The 23771-nt window shown below is 38.8% G+C and overlaps 1 protein-coding gene across 1 annotated transcript in view; it reads right to left on the bottom strand.

The window, feature by feature from the left end:
• SP4 (Sp4 transcription factor) overlaps positions 1-23301 on the bottom strand; it is a gene marked incomplete at its 5' end in the record, with an annotated part of 99079 nt that extends 75778 nt beyond the window's left edge. The window contains 2 exon segments of the mRNA XM_014590148.2: positions 21128-22682; positions 23191-23301. Coding sequence (XP_014445634.1) covers positions 21128-22682; positions 23191-23301 — 1666 coding nt within the window.
• Between the last annotated feature and the right edge of the window lie 470 nt (positions 23302-23771).

Below are 23771 nucleotides of genomic sequence, written 5' to 3'. Positions count from 1 at the left end.
AAGAGGAAAAAAATTTTTTGAGAATGAAATGTTTCCCATCATAGCTAATTCTTAAGCACCTCATGGGAAAAAAAAAAAAAAAATCTAACGTTCAGAACTACCAATAACAGGAAGAAGAGGAAAAAAATTTTTTGAGAATGAAATGTTTCCCATCATAGCTAATTCTTAAGCACATCTCCACGTATGAGGCATGCTAGCTGGATGTCTTTGGACATAATTGTTACACATTTGGCACGGATAGCACACAGGTTGGTATCTTCAAAAATGCCAAACGGGGAGCAGCAGTTAGCATAATGGCTATGTCGCTGAACTCCCATGTAGTCGACCACAGTTCGAGTCCCAGACCCAGTGGCTTAAACTCACGCTCAGCGCGTGTGCATGTGTGCCCAAGATCCCAAGAGGAGAATGGAGGAGAAGGGATTGCAACGTGGCCATCCCCTCTTGGGGGGTGATTTCTCGCTTTCTATCTCTCTGTCTGTCTCTTTCTGGCAAGCGCATGCACCCTATAGCAAAAACCTCTCCAGAAAAAAAAAAAAGACCAATCAAATGATCATCACAAGGCACAATTTTCTTTCTATTCTTTTCTCTTTTTCTTTCTCTTTTTAAATTTGCTAGAGGCCAAATAAGAAAGCATCCTCTGTGAGGGATGGTCACTCTGCAATCTCTTCTGTTCCATTTCTTCCTTCTGTAGAGATTTTGGGCATGAGTATATATGTACCTGGTGTGTTTTTCAAGATGCTGGGTCCAGGACTCAGTCCAGGATGCAGCCATGTGGGATCCAGCCACTTTAAACCACTACAGAACTGGATGGCCCACCTTTCTTTCCCTTTAACGTTTGTTTAACAGTAATGTGCTAAACCTCTTACCACCTTTCTTTTTTCTCTTTTTCTTTTCTTTCTTTTGTGTGTATGTGTGTGTATAGGACATGTGTGCTTACCAGAGAGAGAAAGTGAGAAATTACCCCCAGAGGGTATGGCCACACTGGAATCCCTTCTCTTCCAGTTTGCTCTTGGAATTCTGGGTACCCTCCTATATGTGCCCAGTATGTTCTTTCAAGATGCCAGGTCTGGGACTCAAACCAAGCAGCTGGTCAAGAAAGATCCAGCCACCTTAACCTCCATGCCACCTGCTGGCACAACCTCTCTAAAATACGATTTCCAAAACACCTTTCAGTAATTATAGGCAATAAAATATTGGGTTGTTGGAAAGGCCATGATATATTTTTGTTTTTCTCTGTAAAAAAAGGCATCCTGACTTTCCCAACAACCCAATATTTTAAAATGTTTCTATAAATTTAGATTAAACTACAAAATAAAGCCCAAGTAAATATTAATAAAATTTTTGTATTTTATCATCATTTTATTTTTAAAAACTCTTCACAGTCATTTCTGGTAACGCATGTTTTAACTTTGGTGCAATCCAACATTTAATGTTACTTTCTGGGACCAGCAGAATGGTTACGTCACTGGACTCCCATGTAGCTGACTGCGGTTTGAGTCCTGAGAGGAGAATGGTGGAGGAGGGACTGAGGTGTGGCCAGCCCCTGTGGAGGAGAGGGGTGATTTCTCACTTTCTGTCTCTCTCTGTCTCTCTAGAGAACACATGTGCCCAATAGCAAAAATCTCTTTAAAAATAAATAAAGTAACATTCTTCCCAAGGAACCAGCTACAATCCAACATTAAACTGCATCTGTGCTAGTAATTGTGAGGGCTGAAAATAGTATTCTCCCTGCCTTAATTAACGCCTATAGCAGAAAATTCTATAGGTCCAGCACAGGAAGATATCACTGCTCTTATGAGATCTCTCACACTAAAAACCAGCTGTGATATTCTTTGCTTTCTAGAATAAGTAAAAAAATGTTCTTTGAAACTGAGATGCAAAGGTCCTCTGCATTTCCAGATTTTACAACTATTATCCCTGGGGCAGTATAAGTAAAGCCCATGCCAAGAGGAATAAAATGCACAGGTACATAAGGATGGCTACTGAACATGAGAGCAACAAGGCAGCAAGGACTATGGTAAAAATTTTTGCTCTGCAGATGCGATTGTAGCTTTTGGAAAGCTCAGGAGGTAATATTGGATAGGAGAGCATAAAGTTACTGTAGTATTTCCTGCAACAGGGCAAACATACTCCCTGGCTTTAAAAGGCAGCTGGTCTCTGACCAGGCATCTTCAATGTTTGTATCTTCTGGCAAGGTCATTTTGAATAGTCAGATGAGGCCCCAGATGGCCATCTAAAGGCCCAAGTGTTGAGGGCCCTGGCCTCCATCTCTGCTGCTGCTGAAAGCTGGGCACGTGCCTAGTTACACGGATGCTGGCAAACAAATCATTACCTAAAAATTTCTGTGAGTCCTTTAATAATGACTCAAACCTAGAGTCAACTTAAAGGAGAACAAAATAAGTTAGACTCAATATTAGAGTTGGCTTCAAGGATTTGCTGAAACAAACAAAAAACACTGCATTTTTAGAAATACTGACATGCCTCATTCACAGTTTAACTCCGAATGTAATCAATTTGATTTAAAAATTTTTAAAACTAGTACGGTTAGTAAATATTTCCCTGAGCTCTACCCTTTGGCTCACTAAAATAAAATTAAGCTCAATTAGATTGCTACAAATTTTGCTTAATGTTATAGAATTTTAACATTAAATGAAAACCCTTCAACTATGTCATCTTACATAAAAAAGAAAAAGACTAAGGCCTCCATTCCCATGGTTGCATAAGTTGTTCACTTAACGGTAGAGACAACTTGCTCCCTAGCACACAGCTTTTTTCTTAAATACATCAGTTTCCTCTGCTCCTCACAAACTGCTTATGGAATGAAACATACTTTCCTTTCAGTTTGAAAATCATACATACTTACCACTACCAATTCAGGCAGCTGTCAAAGAATCCTTTTTAAAGCACTAAAAGGTATCTGAGTATTTTGGTTTCAACAACCAAGTTTTTCTGTATGACTGAGGTAAGGGTGGGAGTGTGAAGAGAAGTGTTAATTTTTAAAAATATCCACAAATGAGTTGGTACCCTTAATTGTATGAGAATAAGGAAGGTGTGGAATAGGTATAGAATATAGTCCCCTTAAGTTTCTCCTTGATATTTCTAATTAATCATTAAATAAATATAAATAAATGTACACAAACATAAATAAATATGCATATACTCATGCATACATAGGTATACACAAACACAGAGACACACAAAATGAACTGCATCACATTTTGGAAATATTAATATAAATTAAATATATTCCATTATATACTATGGATGTTATCGATCTCCTACAAAATTTAAGTTGGTCTTCATCCTTTTCAATAGGGTGTCACTTAAAAATGTAAGAAAACCCAGGGGACCAGCAGGTGGCATGGTGGTTAGCACTGGACATTCCCATATGGCCGATCATGTTTTGAGTTCTGAATCTGGTGGCTTGCTTTCTTGCTTCCTCCCTCTCTCTCTCTCTCTCTCTCTCTCTGGTCAAATTAAAATAAATGAATAAATATTTTTTTAAATGAGAAAACCCTTTTAGAATTTTTTCATGAAAATGATGATTTCCTTGGCCTTCAGGATTTATGATAAAACAGCAGGAAGAGTTTTCTGTTTTTTTTTTTTTTTGGAGAGGTTTTTGCTATAGGGCGCGTGCACTCACCAGACAGACAGACAGAGACAGAGAGACAGAAAGCAAGAAATCACCTCCCAAGGGGGATGGCCACGCCGCAATCCCTTCTCCTCCGTTCTCCTCTTGGGATCTCGGGCACGCACACACACACACACGGTCGGCGTGAATCTTAAGCCACCAGGTCCAGGACGCGAACCATGGTAGACTACGTGGGAGTCCTACGACATAGCCATTATGCTAACAGCTGGTCCCAAGCAGTAAGAGTTTTGAAGCCAAATAGACTATGAGTTCTTTTCCCAATATACCCATTTAATTAATTCTGCAACACTGGGCAAATTATAATATTCAAGCTTTCTGAGTCTTTATTTTCTCCTCTATTAAAAATAGCAATAATCTAAAATTGAGATTCAAACACAACTCACTATACTATAAAGTATAGTCCCTATGCAAAGATGACATGTCTGTTTTATTTCCCCAGCACCTAGATCAATGTCTGATATACAGTGGCAAAAACTAAATATTTGTAGTTTATTATTTATTCACTAGAAAATAATAATAAAGTCTCAGTATCATTCCTGTCAATTAAGCTAATGCTATATAAAGATGACACACAGGATTAACTGAAGAACATAAATTCAATGCATATAGTTCTTAGTCTCTTTGAACTTTATTAAAATCATTTCTTAAATGTTATTTCCTCCAGAAAATGTGCATAAATCCCTATCTAATGACATGCCACATTGTGACCAAGAAACAAGTCATGAAATATAAGCCTATTTTTTTGAGAGGTTTTTGCTATAGGGTGCGTGCCCTCGCCAGAAAGACAGAGACAGAGAAGTAGAAAGCGAGCACTCGCCCCCCAGGTGGGATGGCCACACCGCAATCCCTTCTCCTCCATTCTCCTCTTGGGATCTTGGGCATGCACACACACACACCCGGTGTGAGTTTAAGCCACCAGGTCCAGGACTCAAACCGCGGTCGACTACATGGGAGTCCAGCGACAATAGCCATTATGCCAACTGCCAGTCCCAAGCCTATATATTTTTTGGAGTCTTATAACTATTAATAAAAATCAAATACAAGAATCTCATAAGGCATATATTTTTACAGTCTATTTTTAACAATTTAATCAAGATTAGTTTGTGGTACATATATATTTAATTAAGAAAATATTCTTACTAGTCACAAATTCCCAGTCAATGCAGGATACTAAAGTAATACAAATATTTTTTATTCTAATTCCCCATGTGGGATATGTGCAGCACACCTGCAAAGGGAAATATGGAGTAGAGAACTCAGCTACAGATACAGGAATCTGTGCTTTATTGAATATATACATTAAATAGTAATTACAAAAAGATACTTAAAATAGCACTGCTTAGCTATAAAAATTGATTATACTCCTGTCCAATTAGACCAGTAATATAAAGAATTTTTACTTACTAGCTTCCTACATACTGGCTGTATGACCTTGAACAAATAAATTAACCTCTGCAGCTTTGGTTTCCCGTTTTATAAATTGAGATCACTACCATCATCTTCTTTATGGGATTGCGAAAAATAAAACAAGATAATTTATATAAAATACTAAACACAGTATCTGACATTAAGAGACAGAGCAATGAACTAATTCCATAAATGATCTCAGGAAACAACACTATAGTGTAACATGAAACTCCAGTGAGAGACAGTAACTAGCAATGCTTAAAGTATGGAGTTCTAGAGCCAGAAATATGTTTAGGTTCTGGCTCCATCATTTACTATGTGGCCTTGAGCAAGTTATTTAACCTCTCTAGGCCTCAGTTTTTACATCTGAAAAAAGGGATGACAGCACCACTTACCTTACAGTGTGTTCTGAAGATTGAGTTAATATATTAAGTGCTGCATATATTATCTGACATATACTATAACCATACAGTAAATGTCAACTAAAATATAAAACAAACATAAGGGTCAAGGGAGTACCTCCTTTACTTCTTGTTTTATTTATAAAATAAAAGTACATGATTTCTTTCCCCATTAGAACATTATGGTAGCAGTTTACCTCATGTTATTCAACCTTACAAGCCACATCATGTAGATGCTCGGAATGAATTCAGTTCACAGTTGCAGCCTACCAGTGTCGAGTCCACAAGTCCACAAAATGAAGTCTATCAAAAGTTACTAAACCTTTTACCCGCCCTGTCTGTAAAATTGATACAGTGCAAGTAGTAACATCCTACCAATAAGAAAAAACGGTTAAGAGAAATTCTAGAAATAAAAATACAGTGTGCTGTAACTTTAAAATTGTACTAATGAAAACCACAAATACTGGGTCATCAGAAAAGTCATGATGCATTTTTGCAAAGAAAAATACATCATGATTTTTCCAATGACCCAATACTACTTTAACAGCATATTATCAGTTTGGACTAATGACAAATATCTGTCAAATGTTTACATCTCATATTGGTTAATACATAGATTTAAATACCTTGGAAAACCTACAGGATTTATATACCACTTTAAGTATTCTATATAAATCCAGTTAGTACTTGTCATATTCATCTAGTCTTTTCTTGCTCTGACATTTCCTCAACTCCATGACAAAGACATCCTCAACTACACCCCAACAAAGATTTTTCCACCCCTCTCCCCCAAACCCAGATCAGGTACAGGTACCCACTTACCACAGCACAGATCACTATCTGGTTCCTATACTCCTGTGCAAAAGCAGCTCCGCTTCTGTGAACAAAAAGCTATGGTGACTTGACTCATTATTTATAGAACTGTACTAAACCCCCTCTGACTGGCCACATTACGAGGCATGTACATAGTAACTTCAGAGGGACAGAAAGAACCTGCAATCTTTATATACCTTTGATTTCTCCTCACAGCTGCCCTCACTGCTCAGATTCTCACCTGCAACTATTTACCAAAACAGATGAAGGAATAGATATGAATTTCCTTTACATCACTTTACTAATCATAAACTGTTTCATTCCCTTAAGTACGCAGACTGAACCTATTTCCAGGATCTGTGCATCCTAAGAGCCTATGAAATCAAGGTCTCCATGTCCTTTTCCTACTTCAATTGTGGGATATGTGCTGAGCAGAGTTCAAAAATACACACACACACACACACACACATAGTCTCCTACCTACATGAAGTTTACAAATCAATTTTAATACATATTAAAATTCTTTGATCTAAGTCTTTCATAATGTTCACAAAATACTAACTGAATTTCCAAAGTGCACTTGAAATCCAACATAACCTAAAATGGCCCTCCTCTTGCTTCTGAACTGGAAACTTTCAGTCATCCTTTGTGTGCCCCAGCTCAGTTATCATCCTCTTCAAGAAAATATCCCACAAACTCTGTAAGCAGAAGTCGTTCTTCTTTCCTCTGGGATTCTATAACACTTCACTCATAGGTTTTAAAAACTAAACACCATGTAATAATTTAATTAACTATATATACATCATATTCCATGGAGTCTAAGATGTAAGTAACCGCAAGAAAGAAAAAAAAATCTGCTAATTAAACTATGATATGCCTTTGATTATGAGATGCATTTCAATTTCAAAGATGTTAAAAAGTAAAATGTCTTAGAAGCAAAGACATATAGTAGGTCTCCTGCAAGAGCTAATACATCCTGTGAGGATGGAAAATATGTCTCACTTTAGTTTCTCAATGCCTACTACCATGCTCGATACAGCTAGGAGATAAGAACAAACAAACTTGCTGCTTTAACCTAATCCCTTATCATTTCTTTCGTGTCACTATTCTGGTTGCTAAAGAGAAGTTCAACAACTTGTTTGTCATAGAAGCAATCATTTACTTCATTGCCCATATCCTTTCTATAGGCTATCATGAATTCATTACTAGATTATTCCAACAGATCCTTTACAATTTGGCTCCTGATTTCTAACTTCTCTATATTTTACCCACAGCAAAACAATCTAATAAATATCATTTGCATTGTAAATATTTCCATTTGATTCCTTGTATTCATGAGAGTAGGGTTTTTCAAACTTACTATTTTGGCAGAATCTTTTCCTAAGTAAAATGTTAGGAAACAATTCAATAACCATTCAACTTCTCTGGCCAAAGTAGAGATGGTAAGCTATCCATTTGGTACATTTTGAGCTATTCTGTGAGACCCCCCTATACCTCTAGGAAGTACACAGCAAAGACCACCACTCCTTGTGTTAGCTACAAGTTTCTGTGTGAGGGCTCTATATTTTTCCAATCTTGGTCCCTGTCAAGTTCAGCAGACTCAGCCAGACATCCACTCTCTTTACCTCTTCATCCCTCTCCATCTCAAAACTTTCAGAGCTCCACTTCCCAAACCAATCTTTGAAGCCTATTTCAAATCCTTTCTCCAATACAAAAAAACCTTCCTTATTTACTCTCATCCACTGATGTCACTTGTCTCTCATACTTGTTTTCCGTATTTCAAAACCAAGTACTCAGTATAAACTCTCACAGGGCAGTTGCAGCTGCCATGTAATTGTTTCATTCCTGTTTAATGGATGTAAGCCTTATTTTCCAACATAAGCACTTTCAGGACAGGTTAGTACTTCCAGAACCTTACAAAGGCTGAGCACTTGGGAGGTATTTACTGTAGTTCCTACCATACTAAGATATGCCGCTTCCTTCCTGCCCACACATATTCCTCTCCCCAAGTCCTTGGTTGCACTTCACCAGAGCTTTGATATTTTTCTTAACACATCTCTCATTTACTTTCAACATATAACTCAAGCTAATATCCATATTTAAAATAACTCTCCTACTTTACTACTTCGCATTCTTCTAGTGAGTGTCAGTATGTAGAGATTTTAGCAGATTAACATTATATACATACACACACACACACACATTTTACAGACTAAATCTTTTATACATACTATCTTTTCGAATCTTGCAACAGGTAAAGAGGAAGGTGTTTAATATCACTACTTTACAAATGATTAACAGAATGAAGCTCTAATTCTAATATTTGCCCAGAAGAGACGAGTTAATGGGAGGGACCAATACAGAAAGCAATAATACAATTTTTTTTCTTTTTTTGGAGAGGTTTTTGCTATAGGGCACGTGCGCTCGCCAGACAAAGAGAGAGAGACAGAGAGACAGAAAGCAAGAAATCACCTCCCAGGGGGGATGGCCACGCTGCAATCCCCTCTACTCCATTCTCCTCTCAGGATCTTGGGCACGCACGCACACGCACCCGGCGTGAGTTTAAGCCACCGGGTCCGGGACTCGAACCGCGGTCAACTACATGGGAGTCCTGCGACATAGCCATTACGTTAACTGCTGGTCCCAGAAAGCAATAATACAATTTTTAATCCTCAGTCCTGCACTGCATGAAGCATCTTGTTACACAGGTTTGCTATAATGACAAAACTAGCACTTGAACCACATTTGTGATCTATCACAGATAATCTACTTCCCTTGACTTAATTACCATCCCTGAGGAAAAGAGAACAGTCATGTATTTCAGTTATCATTTCTTTCTATTCAGGAGGTTGAGTCTAAAACTTTTTTTTTTTTTTTTTGACTAAAGAGTGATTGTGTTCACCTCCTTTGCTTTCCAGAGACAGACATGAGAAAAGGAAAAGGTACTTTCCATAAGGCGTGGTCACAACACATCACTGCTCTTCCACTTCACCCTCCTTTGTTGGAATTTTGGGTATGCACACATATGTACCTGCTGTGTTTCTCAAGCCACTGCAGCTGAGACTAAAATCACACAGTTGGCCATGTGGAATCTAGCTGCCTTAACCACCAGGCCATGGAGCTGGACTTCAAATATTTTTTTCTTTTTTAAGAGAGTGATTTTTGCTATAGAGCATATGCACTTGCTGGAGAGACAGAGACAGACAGAGAGACAGAAAGCAAGAAATCACACCCCAAGGAGTATGGCCACACTGCAATCCTGTCTCCTCAAGTCTCCTCTTAGGATTTTGGGCACACATGCCCAAGTTGAGTGTCAAGCTGCCAGATCCAGAACTCGAACTGTGGTTGGCCATGTGGGAGTCTAGTGATGTAACCATAAGGCCATCAGCTAGTCTCTCAAAAATCTTTAAAATACTTCTGTGCTAGATATTTTGAGACAAATCGGAAGACATATTGGATTTGCTTATTCCATAGAGTAAGTTAACAACTGTAAAGCCTTGAGTGCTTCCTAGAGTTTGGACTCTGTTAGGATACTGTATTCTCCAACTGTTCTCTAATTCTATGCAAGAAAAAATAATCATATTGTTCACACTTAAGTGACAGTGTCAGAAACACGACTTCAGATACACAACTGAGATTAAAATATCTTAACTATAAATTTAATTTTAGACACTGAAATGTATGTTTAAAATACCAAGGCCTTTTTTTTTTTTACAGCATAAACACAATGCTCTAATGCTCTGTGAGGCTGACTCACGTGGGAGAGATCGAGGCTGGTATCTAGAGATCTCCTGGAATATGTTAGCTGCGTGTGGGCTATGATGTGGGGCTGGCTGAAGCTGGGGGTAGATCATGCCATGAAGTCCTGTTGGGGATGCCTGTGTATGTGTCTCTCCTGCTTTCTCTCTATCCCCCCCATCTCTCTCTCTCTCTGTCATGGAAGAATTACACTTAAAAAAGAAAAAAAAAAAACTGTGTTTTGGTATTCACCAAATAGCACCTAAGCACACAGAGTAAGTTTAAAAGTCATGAAGAACTGGAATATATTAACTTACAAAGTGTTACATTTACTGCTTAATAGAATTCACCTTAATCACTGCCTCTATATAAAGCAAAATGATAAATGTTACCCTCCAACATCCTCCCTCCCCAAATCCTTTAATATTTATTTGATCATGTAAGCTTAACTAAGACTCTCAGGAAACTCTGATCACATGTGGGACAGAAGTACCCATACTAAGACCATATACGCAACTACTCATAGAATCTATAATTTCAGAATTTGAAGAAAACTCAGTTTATTTAATCAGATTTTATATATAGTACAAAAGATCCTATGGTCTACATGTCTCTGACAAATGAACATCCAACTTTAAATTACAAGATCACCACCTAATGGAAACTACTCCATCATCATACAGTTCTAGTCTACATGCATGTGTGTGTACATGCACACATGTATGTGTGTCACATACATATTCTGTTGTCCTAAGGCCCCTCCCCCCAAAAACCCAGAAAAACAAAATTATTTCAGTTTCGAAATAAATAGCCCTTCATATATCCAAAGACAGCTGTCACGCTGTCACACTTTCTCCTGTTTTAGCAATAAAAATCCCTGCTCTTCTATTATTGTTAGTGTGAAATGGTTTCCATACTCTTCATCCTGGGAATCCTTCTTGATATGGCTGCTGGTCTATAAACATCCCATTTAAAATATGCCACGCAGTACTGCTCACAATATTACAGAAGCAGTCTAACAAACTCAAGGTACAGAGGAGCTTTATTCTGTTTGTGTTAAGACAGTAAATCCCAAATAATTTCTCACAAGTTCTGCTGCCAGGCCAGGCTTATCATCCTGTACCCATAGGTATGTAATTCCTGTCCCACCTCTCCATTTTAAGCAGAGGATCTTATATTTATCTTGCTAATTCTGGCCCAACATTCCAGCCTATCTTATCTCCTATCACATCAGCACGGTCTCCCAGTTTTGTCTCATTTTTTTTTCTTAAGAATTACTTACTTATTATTCACATGAGTTTTGCCAGAGAAAGAGAGAGAGAGAGAGAGAGTGCGAGAGCGAGCCACCAGGTCTGGGACTCGAACCACGGTAGGACATGTGGGAATTCCAGCACCTTAACCACATGCCACCTGTTGGTCCTTCATTTTTGAATTCAGTAAATAAAGCCATCCTTCAGCTTAGTATTTGAAGAAAAAAATGTTAAATAGAATTACAACAAGAATAAAACCTCAGCTGCCATAATACCAGAAATTTCTATTAAGATAGACAATCAATGAAGACTTTTCATGTAACTGTGCAAACAGTTATGAGCCTTTAAAGAAATCATGACTATTGGGACCAGCAAATGATTATGTCACTGGACTCCCACAAAGCTGACCTCAGTTTTATGCCCCGGATCTGGTAGACTAAAACATGCTGGGTGCATGTGTGTGTATCAAGATCCCGAGAAGAGAATGGAGGAGAAAGGGGTCGCAGCATGGCCATCCCCCCTGGGGGAGTGACTTCTTGCTTTCCCTCTGTCTCTCTGGCAAGGGGATGTGCCCAATAGCAAAAGAAACTCTCCAAAAAAAAAAAAAAAAGGAGGAGAAGGAGGAGAAGAGGAAGAAGGAGAGGAAGGAGAAGAAGAAGAGGAGGAAGAAATCATAGCTATCAATACAGAAATCAAGACATGTTGTGTTACTTCCTTTGTACATTAACCTGGAAACCTTAAAGAAAGAACATATAAACCTAACTTCTTAAACTCATACTGGATCCCCGTGATCCCTTTTAAATGCTTAAGGCCAATCACGCTACATTTATTTTAAGACTTTGTTAAGGATGGTTATCAAGCTTTTTTTTTTTGTCTTTACGATGTTTTGAAAAATTGAGGTGTTTGTTCACATTCAATTTTCTGGTATCTTTTCCTTGCTGCACAATTAAGTTGCTTGTACTGATCTGAAACTAAATCTGCAAGTTTCCTCTGACTCTAGAATAGCATCCATCTCTATCATCCTGACTTCCAAAAACTAAGTAAATGTCCTCTATCTCCTCCCTTACCTTGAACTATTAATAATAGTGTAACAGAGTGAATTACAGCATTAAGCCATTTTAGGTGGAACTGTATCTTCCTTGACGGTTAACAGAAGCAGAGTGGAGAAGCTCTGCCTTTTCTCTTAATATTATAGTTTTGCTCAAGCAATGAGTGTCTCTCTTGCTTTGAGTTAAAGCCTTAACAATTGTTTAATTTCAGAAGTCTGACTTTATTATGAGCTTCTGCTTTTCTGATATTCCTGACATGTCATGCTGCTTTTTCTTAGTCCTGTACCACACCCCATCCTTGTTCTATCTTCCACAAACTATTTTAAAGTCTGAATTTAACCTGGTAGTCTCCATGAAGCCACACTAGTTTCTATTCATCACTTCTTTCACTACTTTTGGTTATAATAACTGTCAGTTCCACAAAATGGTAAAGCTAAGAAAGACCATAAAGGCATAATCAGTATCACAATTTTCAAAACTGCCTACCCTTGGGAACCAGCAGTTAGCGTAATGGCTATGCCGCTGGACTCCCACGTAGTCGACCGCGGTTCGTGTCCCGGACCTGGTGGCTTAAAACTCACGCCGGGCGCGTGTGCGTGCGTGCCCAAGATCCCGAGAGGAGAATGGAGGAGAAGGGATTGCGGCGTGACCATCCCCCCTGGGGGGTGATTTCTCGCTTTCTGTCTCTATGTCTCTCTCTGTCTGTCTGGCGAGCGCACGCGCCCTACAGTGAAAATCTCTCCAAAAAAAAAAAAAAAAACTGCCTACCCTTTAAAGGATTTAAATGTTTATTAGACATAAAAGGATAGAAAACAGCCTTTATCTGTAGACCTTATCTGTAGCTTCTTCTGTAGCACAAAGAATACATTGGAATCAAAGATGACTTTAAATCATGGTTCTCCAACTTATTGGAGGGTACACACCTCGTAAGAAACTAAAGCTTATGGGACCAGCAGATGGCATAATGGTTTAGTTGCTGCACTCCATGGAGTTGACCACAGTTCAAGTCATGGACCCAGCAGCTTAAACTCACACCACACACATGTGTGTGCATGCCCAGGGTTCTGAAAGGAGAATGAAGAAGAGACTGTGGTGTGACCACCCCCCCCCCGGGAGGGGGGTGTGTGGTGATATCTCTTTCTGTCTTTCTGTCTCTCTGGTCACCATATGTGCCCTACAGCAAAAAATCTCTCTTAAAAAAACAAACAAACAAAAAACCTAAAGCTTAGAGAGCCTATCTATAAAACAGACACAGTACCTACCTTATAAGGATATTGTGGGGTTTACTGTAATAGTCTAAATTTATACCATGAAGCATTATAGGTGGAACCATGCAGTTGGCCACGCAGAAATTCAGTGCCTTAACTGTCAGACCATTTGCTGGCCCCTAAAAAATTTCATTTCTAACTGCAGTTTGGGAAAAGGTCGTATAGTATCCCAAAAGCCTGAGAATGTCTTACCTACATATAGAATTTATTAATCTCTTTAGTTCTAAATTTGTTCTTTCAAGAAAGAAAAAAATACCATTACGTTGTTATTATAATTGTTTCACCATTAAGCTTATTAACAAGGAGATCTAGAGGATTGTGTTTTTCACCAATATTGTATTTAAATATGCAAGGACTGAATATCATGTGACGATAGGGACTGCCTATCTGGGAGGAAGCAAATGCAAGTTGGATACCTTCTCTCTTTGATTCCTAAACTTCAGCTAAATTTACTTGTTTACTAGCAAAAGATCTGGATAACAAACCAAGATATACAGTAGAAAACTGGAGTAGAAGGTAAGATACTAGCTCTCATTTTGCCACAAAATACAAGACCATTCAAGGTTTCGGGGCTTCAGTTTTTTCCTTTCTAAAATAGGGCTAAGGAATGAAGACGGGAGGGAGAGGCTCATTTATTTTTTTTAATTTTTTTGTTCATAAGAGAGATTTTTGTTAAAGGGTGTGTGCGCTCACCAGAAAAGACAAAGACAGGCAGAAAATGAGAAATCAACCCCAGCAGGGACAGCCACGCTGCAATCCCTTCTCCTTCATTCTCCTCTCGGAATCTTGGGCATGTACGCACAAGTCCAATGTGAGTTTTAAGCCGCTGAGTCCAGGACTTGAACAGTGGTTGACTATGTGGCAGTCTAGTGATGTAACCATTATGCCATCTCCTCACCCCTAGTTCTACTTATTTTTAAGTTACCTTAGTAACTACTGGGTTGTCTACGTAAAAAGGCATCATGACTTTTCCGACTACCCAACACAATTTCATTAAGTCTTCATCTCACCACATATTTATACAATTTTGGTTCAACAGGCATCCTCTGCAATAATTTACTTATTCACTAGGCAGCAAAATGACAACCATTACAAACATCAAATCTTTTTTTTTTTTTTTTTTGGAGAGGTTTTCGCTATAGGGCGCATGCGCTCGCCAGACAGAGAGAGACATAGAGACAGACAGTGAGAAATCACCCCCCAGGGGGGATGGTCACGCCGCAATCCCTTCTCCTCCATTCTCCTCTTGGGATCTTGGGCACGCACGCACACGTGCCCGGCGTGAGTTTTAAGTCACCGGGTCCGGGACGTGAACCGTGGTCGACTACATGGGAGTCCAGCAACATAGCCATTACGCTAACTGCTAGTTCCCACGAACATCAAATCTTATTCATACCTAGATCAGAAGAGGACATACAAGGAGTCTTCAAAAAACTCATGGGAAATGTGTATTATGAGAAAATTATCCGTAATTTTGATTTTTTTTTTATTTTAAAATGAACATATATTTCATCTCATTTTTCCACAAGGTTTCTGAGGTGCCACTGTATACAATCTAAGATCGGACCATGCTCCACCTTCACTGTCAATCAGTAATGTAATTTCCAAGTACTTACCGTAGCACTACAAAACCTTTGATTTCTGCTTTTACTTTAACAATAAAAACACAAAATGCCTTTATAAATAGACTTTAGTGATAATATCAAAAGCCTACAACACAGAACCACAATCAGTAAGACTTTCCCAACTAAAATTCTATTCTTTTGTAATCTGTTATTTCTTTTTCTTTTTTTTTAAGAGAGATTTGTGCTACAGGGCATATGCGCTTGCTGGAAAGACAGAGACACAGAAAGCAAGAAATCACCTTTCAGGGGGGATGGCCATGCTACAATCCCTTCTCCATTCTCCTCTCAGGACTTTGGGCATACATACACACACACACACACACACACACACACACACACACATGAGTTTTAAGCTGCCGAGTCTGGGACTCGAACTAAGGTTGACTACGTGGGAGTCCAGCAAAGTAACTATTTTGCCTTCTGCTGGTCCTGTAAATCTGTTATTTCCACAAAATCTTTACATAACATCATTTTCCCTGTTCATTCTTCATCAAACTTCTTTTTCTATATTCTCTTCAACCTGCTTCTATGCATACCTATCCCTTATATATTAATTGCTACATATTCTGATTTAGAATTTGAAATATAGATGTTTAAAACTCTATTTTCCCATGCTCCTCTATCCCAAAATTCTCCTTGAAAGATGTCCTATTAAAAAAAAAAATCAATGTGGCTCTACATTGAGTACACTTCATCTCTCATGTAAATATCATCTAATGGGTAAAACCAATCTGGTAGTTCAAAACCTAAATAATTTTTATAGGATGTAAGTTGTAAATTCTTCATAATAAATTCCAATCTATAATGAACAGTATTAGATCTTAGAGAAACAAAATTATGGGAATAAACTTGTCAGGACAAAAAATTAAAACACTGGAGGGTATATGTTTATGTGTATTCACAGACATGTTATTTTAAGATGCCTACTACAGAAATCCAAATTAACAGAACATAAAATGGTACAGGAAAATTGTACTTGTGTTGAACCTCAGGTGAATTTTCAACATTTAGTAGCTGTGGAAAAAAGTTATGTGTGAAAGGTTCATTCTATTGAATCAAATTAAGGTTTTAAATTAAATACAAATTTCAGATGCCAGGTGGTTGCACAGCAGTTAAAACAGAAGAACCCACATGGGCAAGGTCCTAGGTTCATGTCCTAGGACCTCTCTGAGCACAACAGGCGCATGCATACCTGTGATCAGACCTGCTGAGTATGGAGACGTACCAAGGCCTAGGGGCTCTGTTGGTGGTGCCTATCTCTCATTAGAGAAATACATAAACTTTATATATAGTATATATACATTAAATATGTAAATTTTCATTACTTTAGTGCCCATTTTTACAAATAATAAAGAATTGGCCCTCCTATTCCTACCAGGGGGCATCTGCACTTGCAGGAAGTGGGACCAGTTAGAGAAAGACCCCCTCAATAGGCTGTGGTCATGCCACAGTTCCTTTTCCTCCATTTCTTCATCCCATCAGAATTTTAGGCATGGGAACCAGCAGTTAGTGTAATGGCTATGTCGCTGGATTCCCACGTAGTCGACCGTGGTTCGTGTCCCGGACCCGGTGGCTTGGATCTCACGCTGGGCATGTGTGCGTGCGTGCCCGGGATCCCGAGAGGAGAATGGAGAAGGGATTGCAGCGTGACCATCCCCCCTGGGGGGTGATTTCTCGCTTTCTGTCTCTATGTCTCTCTGTCTGTCTGGCGAGCGCACGCGCCCTATAGTGAAAAAAAAAAAAAAAGAATTTTAGGCATGCACACACACATACATAATATGTTTTTCAAACTCCCAGGGCTGAGATTTGAACCAAGGCTGGCAATGAGGGATCTGACTCTCTTAACCACCAGGCTACAGGGAGGTCCAGAGCCCCAGGTTTTACACTTTAATTATCATGAAAAGAAAAGAAATTAGGTAAAGAGAATGAAGTCCTTAAAAGATCAGCAACATCTTATCAACAAGTCTGAACTTCTTTTGTAGGAAAACTACCATAAAAATGTTAAGTTATATTAAAATTGACAAAGATCCATCTGTTCATCAAAAGCAAAAAGGCCTACAGCATGACCTGGTATTATATGTGATGAGTACTGCCAAAAATAAGTCAATTCTGGGCCACTGCAAGTTAAGTACATATTTATTGGGTTGTTGGGAAAGTCATGACACATTTTTGCATGTTAAAACATAGAAAAATAAGCATGACTTTTCCGATGACCTAAGAGAAATCAAGAGTCCCTACAAGATTTTTATCTTTAACTAAGGAGATATAACCCGTAAATTCACTTTATTTAGGGCTCTTTGGCTACCAGAAGACATTGTGAAAACAGATACTATAGTTCTTTTTGGGCAAACATCTTCTACAAAAGAAAGTTCAATTACTTATCTCTGCACTTAATAAGATTTCTGTATTCTTTGAAATTCAGAATCCCAGTAAGGAAACATAAAAAGTATGCTGAAGAGTACATGTACTTAGTCCCTACTATAATTCTAATTAATTCAATGTTACATACTCAGCCTGGAACTCAGAGTTTTCAGCTGAAACCAAAGCACAGAAACACATCGAGCTGTATACATTATCAAGGAAAGAGATTCCTCCTGTAAGTATGAAGCTCCCCAGCTTCAAGAACTGTCTACACCATCTCACCTTCACTACCTCTTGAATATGACTATGAATGGTGAAGTCACAGCCCCTTGTCATTAAGCTAGCCATCATGTTCTGTCAAACCTAATAATTTTCTCAAACTTTGGTAATAGTTGTTTTGAACATTTAGACCATCATCTTTTCCCATAAATGAAACAATACCATTCTCCCAAAAGAGAGAAAGCATGAAATAACCAAGGAAGTGCTTGCAAATGAATAAGGACACAAAGTAGAAGATCTGAATTCCCGAGGCACATTTATAAAAGGGATATATAGGTAACTTGTTGCTCATTCTTTTCCTTCTCCAAACAGTCCAGTACCTGATGTCTGACTCTGTCTTAAAAATGTAAAGCCAAAGAAATGAATGAAAACAGAGCTATTTCATTAGCTTCATTAAAACCAATCCAGGACATTGCTTCCAATTCCAAACTGCTATTTTTCTGTCACCTTCTTTACCTTATTTCAAAAAATACTTGTTATGGACCTGCTATGCTGGGTGGCGGTGTAAAATCTCCAAACAGCTAGGCCTGGATAACTTGTGGAAATTTGGGTACATTTTTTGGGGGTTATAATACAGTTGTCTTTTTAAAACAACTGAACATATCTATCATCACATTAACTCTTTAACAGCAAAATTTAAAATCTTTGGTTTTGAGAAGAAAAAACCCAACTATATAAAATTCAAATTTCCCTCATACAGCTAAGTGGAACTTCCCCAAATCAAGTAATCTCTTTAAGTTAAGAAAAAAACAAAAAAACAAACAAAAAACAACAACAAAAACAACCTGTAAATGAAGAAATAACCACTTCTATTGGAAGTGTCAGCACACGGTAGCCACCTCAGTATACTGATGTATTTGCATTTGTGGAATAAAAATCAAAAAGTTGTGCTTGCCACCAAAATACATTTTCTGAGGTACATATGAACTTGGTCAACAAATTCTGCCTTCTGTTCATTGCTGATGCTGACTACATCCTTGATTTTCAAACTTCAGTGAGTTTTAGAATCACCTGGAAAGTTCTTTTGAAAGAGAAATTCCTTTGGGGACTGGCAGGTGGCATGGTGGTTGAAGGCGCTGAACTCCCACATGGCTGACCACGGTTCAAGTCCTGTACCTGGCAGCTTGCTTTCTCATTTTACCTCTCTCACTCAGTTCCTCTACGGTCAAATTAAAATAAATAAAGAAAGAAGAGACCAGCAATTGGCGTAATGGCTATATCACTGGACTCCCATGTAGTCGACTGTGCTTCAAGTCCCGGACCCACTGGCTTAAACTCACGTTGGGCACATTTCTGCGTGTGCCCAACATCTCATGAGGAGAATGGAGGAGAAGGGATTATGGTGTGCCCATCCCACCAGGCGGGAATTTCTCGCTTTCTGTCTATCTGTCTCTCTCTGTCTTTCTGGCAAGTGCACGTGCCCTACAGCAAAAACCTCTCAAAAATAAATAAATAAATATAAAATAAAGTAATTCTTCAAAAAAACAAGGAAAGGGAAATTCCCTGACCCCACAAACCTGCAAGTTTCAGTTTCAGAAGCTGAATCCTGGGTTTATAATATACCTTTCAAGTTAATCTGACTTGGGAGGTCAGAATATTGACCTAGTCTCATGATGGGTAAAATAAAAAACCTCTGGATTGTGAAGGTATCAATTAGAGAGCAGAACTAATTCTAGCCTAAATTATAAATTACTCAATTAACCACAGTTCACTAATTCTTTATAGGGAAAATAAAACATAAAGGAAATAAATTCAGTTTTGACAATAGAAACTATCATTCAACCTACCAGAACACTCTTCTGAAATATTTCAGTTATTGTCAATGTTTAGAAAAAGAGTAAAGAAAGTGAAGAACAGTAACCCAAATAAACACACACATAACTGTGCTCTAGTAGTTTCAAAAGTAAAAAGTATCACCCTCAAAATACTGACAAGATTACTATGCTGTCAAAATGGGAACCACTAGCTACAAGTGGCTACTTAATATTAAATAGAATTTAAAATTCAGTTCCTCAGCTGCAGTGGCCACATTTTAACCACATGTAGCTAGTGGCTAACATATTGGGTAAGACAGAGACTATCTCCAACATCATGGAAAGTTCTACTGAAGAAGGTGGTCTAGCAGATGTTAAAAAATGTAATCTCTGTTCTGCTGAATCAGAAAGTTCTACCTGGCGATTCCCAATTTCATATATATACATCTACCTTAAATATTAACTGTAAAAGAAAAACCTTAGCATAATTTTTCTGTGACTTATTTCAAGAAAGGTCATTCAAAAGTGGTAAGTGTATTTATCACAGATTATCAAAATAGTAACTAACAAGGTCTGAAGGTATCAAAGTCACTAAAACCACAACTAGACTTTAACCAAATCAGAATCAATGAAGTTTCTAATTACTAGCAAGCATAAAGTGTTAGGAATAATAATACTGGTCCAAGATTAGAATACTTAACAGCATCAGTTCTCCAAGTACTAAAAGTATTTATATACATATGCATAAAAGACAAATGTTTTCATAATTGGTTTAAAAATGAACTTACTACAATTATTTCAAATTAGTGACATTGTAACTGCTTTCCACCAACTTCACACTAAAAACATCCAACGATAATAACCTTAAGATTTATTTAAATATAATTTTATACATAAAGGACTATCAATTCAAATTCTGAGTAAATCCTTTTTCTCACAGGAAAGTGTACATATAAAAATTAATCAAATGATTGCAGCTTAGAATTCTATCTCCAACTGTATCAATATCCAGTTTAAAACCACCCACCGTAAGAACACACACACACACACACACAAAAGCATGGGTAACAAAACGCTGAAGCTTGAGAAATAACTTCTAATGTAAAAAGAAGTTAGCTTTATTATACAGCATTAAAACTTCAACAGACAACTATATACCAATTCAGTTCAAACCCACAAAGAAGAAACATCATTTCAACTAGGGTTATTTCTAAAGTATTCACATGTACTCAAATACAATCTTTAAATTATGGAAGACAATTATGTTTATCAGAAAGTGTTGTTCCATGAAAGAATAACTTTTTTTAAATTGTCTAATTTAACAGTTAAAACCTAATACTAAAACTTACAAAAGTGAACAAGTCATATTGTTTACCCTTCAGTTATGGTTGTTAATACAACATTCCTATTGATTCCTTCCAATTACGTTTACAACCGAGGTCTATGTCAAATCTAAGTCAGCAAAAAACAGTAGTAACTGATCATTATTAAAACTGTTTTAAAAGGTACTTGTAGAGAGATGTAGCTTACCTGCAACACTAGTGATTGTGACTGGAACTCCCTGCACTTGAACGCCTGCAGCACCCAGGTTGGCAACGCTCACTGTCTGAAGGTTAGGCACTGATGCAAGCTGGGCAGTATTCAGAGTTATTGGGGCACCAGCAACAGCTACAGGAGCAATCTGAGCAAGGGTTGTGCCACCACTTGAAGACACTGGGGTGATGGTTAACTGTTGGGATAACCCAGCATTCTGAACTTGCAAATTTGAAAGACTTTGAATATTCTGAACTTGTACAGTTTGCCAACTGATTTGCCCTGAAGGTGTTAAAGTTGGAGCCCTGATAAGCACCTGAGTCGGATTTACTGCTTGAAGTTGAACATTCTGCAAAGGCTGCTGCTGGATGGTCTGAATGGTCTGCCCTGACTGGAGTTGAAATGACTGTGGTGGGATAGCCTGAATAATCTGTTGCTGAGGCTGTTGGATCTGGATCTGCTGTAAAATCGGTTGGCCTACAATCTGCACCTGCTGAAGAGAATTTGATTGATCCTGTGCATTCTGTATTCCATTAGGCTGAAGCTGACTGGAGCTCTGGGCTTCAGACTCGGTAGCAGCAGGTGTTTGAGATTCTTCAATGGTGCGTTCAGAACTACTGGCTGATGTGCTTGCATACTGGCCCGTATCTGCTGAGCTCACTAATGTGTCACTGCTTGTCAAGGATGTTGAAGCAGTGGTTGTGCAGGTAGTGGAGGAGGAGGGAGATTCCGGCATAGTACTGGCAGGAGCAGTGGTGGTGGTGGGTGTGGAAACTAACTGATTCCCATTGGAAGTCCCACTATCAGTAGTAGTAGCAGGCTGGCCAACCTGGCCAGTCCCTCCTCCAGCAGCCACGTTGTTTATCACCGGCAGAGCTAAAGTCACTCCTCCAATGTTAATTGGTAGGGTTGTTACAACTTGAGCCTGAGTACCAGGAAGGGTCTGTAATTGCAGTGGTATTGAAACACCAGGTCTGATTTGGACTGGAACTGTCTGATTTGCCAGGTTTTGAGCAAGGATATTCCCAGAAGCTGTCCTGTTAGCAGCCGTGAGAATAGCTTGATTATTACCTGCAGAAATGAGCTGAATTTGACCCTGCAAATCTTGTAGAGATGAACTACTAGTTGGATTAATCTGAATTTGTTGACCTTCCACTGTCTGAAGCTGTGGAATTACTTGGTACTGTACACTACCACCTGGATTTTGTACTTGTATAACTTGAAACTGACCAGGGTTAGAAGAATTACCTGACTTAGTTTTTGTAGGAGATGCACTCCCGTTATTACTGCTGGAAGAACTAGATGAACTAGAAGTTGGTTGAGAAACGTTATTTTCTTTTGTAGCAGGTGGAGTGGAGGCAACAAGTTGCCAAGCGTTTCCAGCAAGCTGTGTTGTTACCAGTTCTAGCTGTTGCGGTTGATTTTGAAGTTGCACCAGTCCTTGGCTTGGGTCTATAATAATTTGTTGTTGTCCAGTTGCTTGATTTTCACCAGGAGTCCCTATTTTGCTGCATGTAGCTGCCAGTAAAGCCAGAGGAGAGGGCTGAGAGTCCTACCCAAAATGGGATGGTAAAGCAGAGGGGGGAAAAAAAAGTGGGTATGTTTAGTGGAGGCCAGTAGTTGGGATGGGGGTTATTTATTTGTTTTGACAGCTCTATATATTAGAACTTACTCAGGAAGCAGCAGAAATCAAAAGGAAATGAGAATAAAAGCAGGTAAAAGCTATATAAATAAGAAGCAGATCCTGTAACATAAAGTTTAAATAAAAGAAAATTTCCAACAAACTTTCTTAAAGTGTTATTTTTCCTAAACTCAAAATACTTTTGGGAAAATATACACTGTTTTCTCACAGTGTGTGTTCTGATGTAATTTTAAGTAATGTTATATTCTTGAACACGTGAAATCTTAATGAATTTACCATTTAAGTTCCTTACTCTCAGAAAGATGCTTGGAGTGGATAAAACATTTTTATTCTGTTTTTTATTTCTGGGCATCTAAAGGACACAACTCCCTCTCTCCCGTAATGTCTTGGGATGCATTTTTTAAATGTTTGCTTTTACCTGGGAGCCTGAGGTTTTGGGTTTTTTATTGTTATTCTCTGGCTCAGAGGTTTTCCCTCCTTCTGTAGCCATCGCCGCCGCTGCTACTGCCGCCGCCTCCTCCTCCTCCTCCTTCTTCTGATCTGCAACAAACCCCCCCAACACACGACAACAGGTTATTAAGATTATTATTATTCGTCTGTCCCCTCTCCTTTTCCCCCCTCCCCCCGGAACATTAATCTCCATAAACCCGCGATCCACGCACACCGGCAGGGGGTGGGTGAGAGGAGGGAAGGGAGGAGGGGGATATCACAAAACGTGGTTTGAAACCCGACCCATCGGCTCCAGAGCAACACCCAGAAGGAGGTTGTTCTCTCTCAGACATTAAGACAAAACACAACCCTCCTTCCCTCCCCCTGATCTCCTCCCTCCCTCTCCTCCTCCCCTTAAAGCATCTCAGCGGCCCCGGGGGAGGGGGAAAACCGAGCAGGGTCTGGGGAGGGAGGGAGGGAGGCGGTGAAGGAGACCGAGGGGGGTGGAGAATACGTACCGCTCATCCCGCATTAACAGGACAAACCCTCAGCTGGAGACACTGGGATGGA

Source organism: Tupaia chinensis, unplaced genomic scaffold (assembly GCF_000334495.1).
Source record: "Tupaia chinensis unplaced genomic scaffold, TupChi_1.0 Scaffold000410_1, whole genome shotgun sequence".
NCBI classification, from domain to species: domain Eukaryota; kingdom Metazoa; phylum Chordata; class Mammalia; order Scandentia; family Tupaiidae; genus Tupaia; species Tupaia belangeri.
This window is presented reverse-complemented; position numbering and strand designations above follow the sequence as displayed.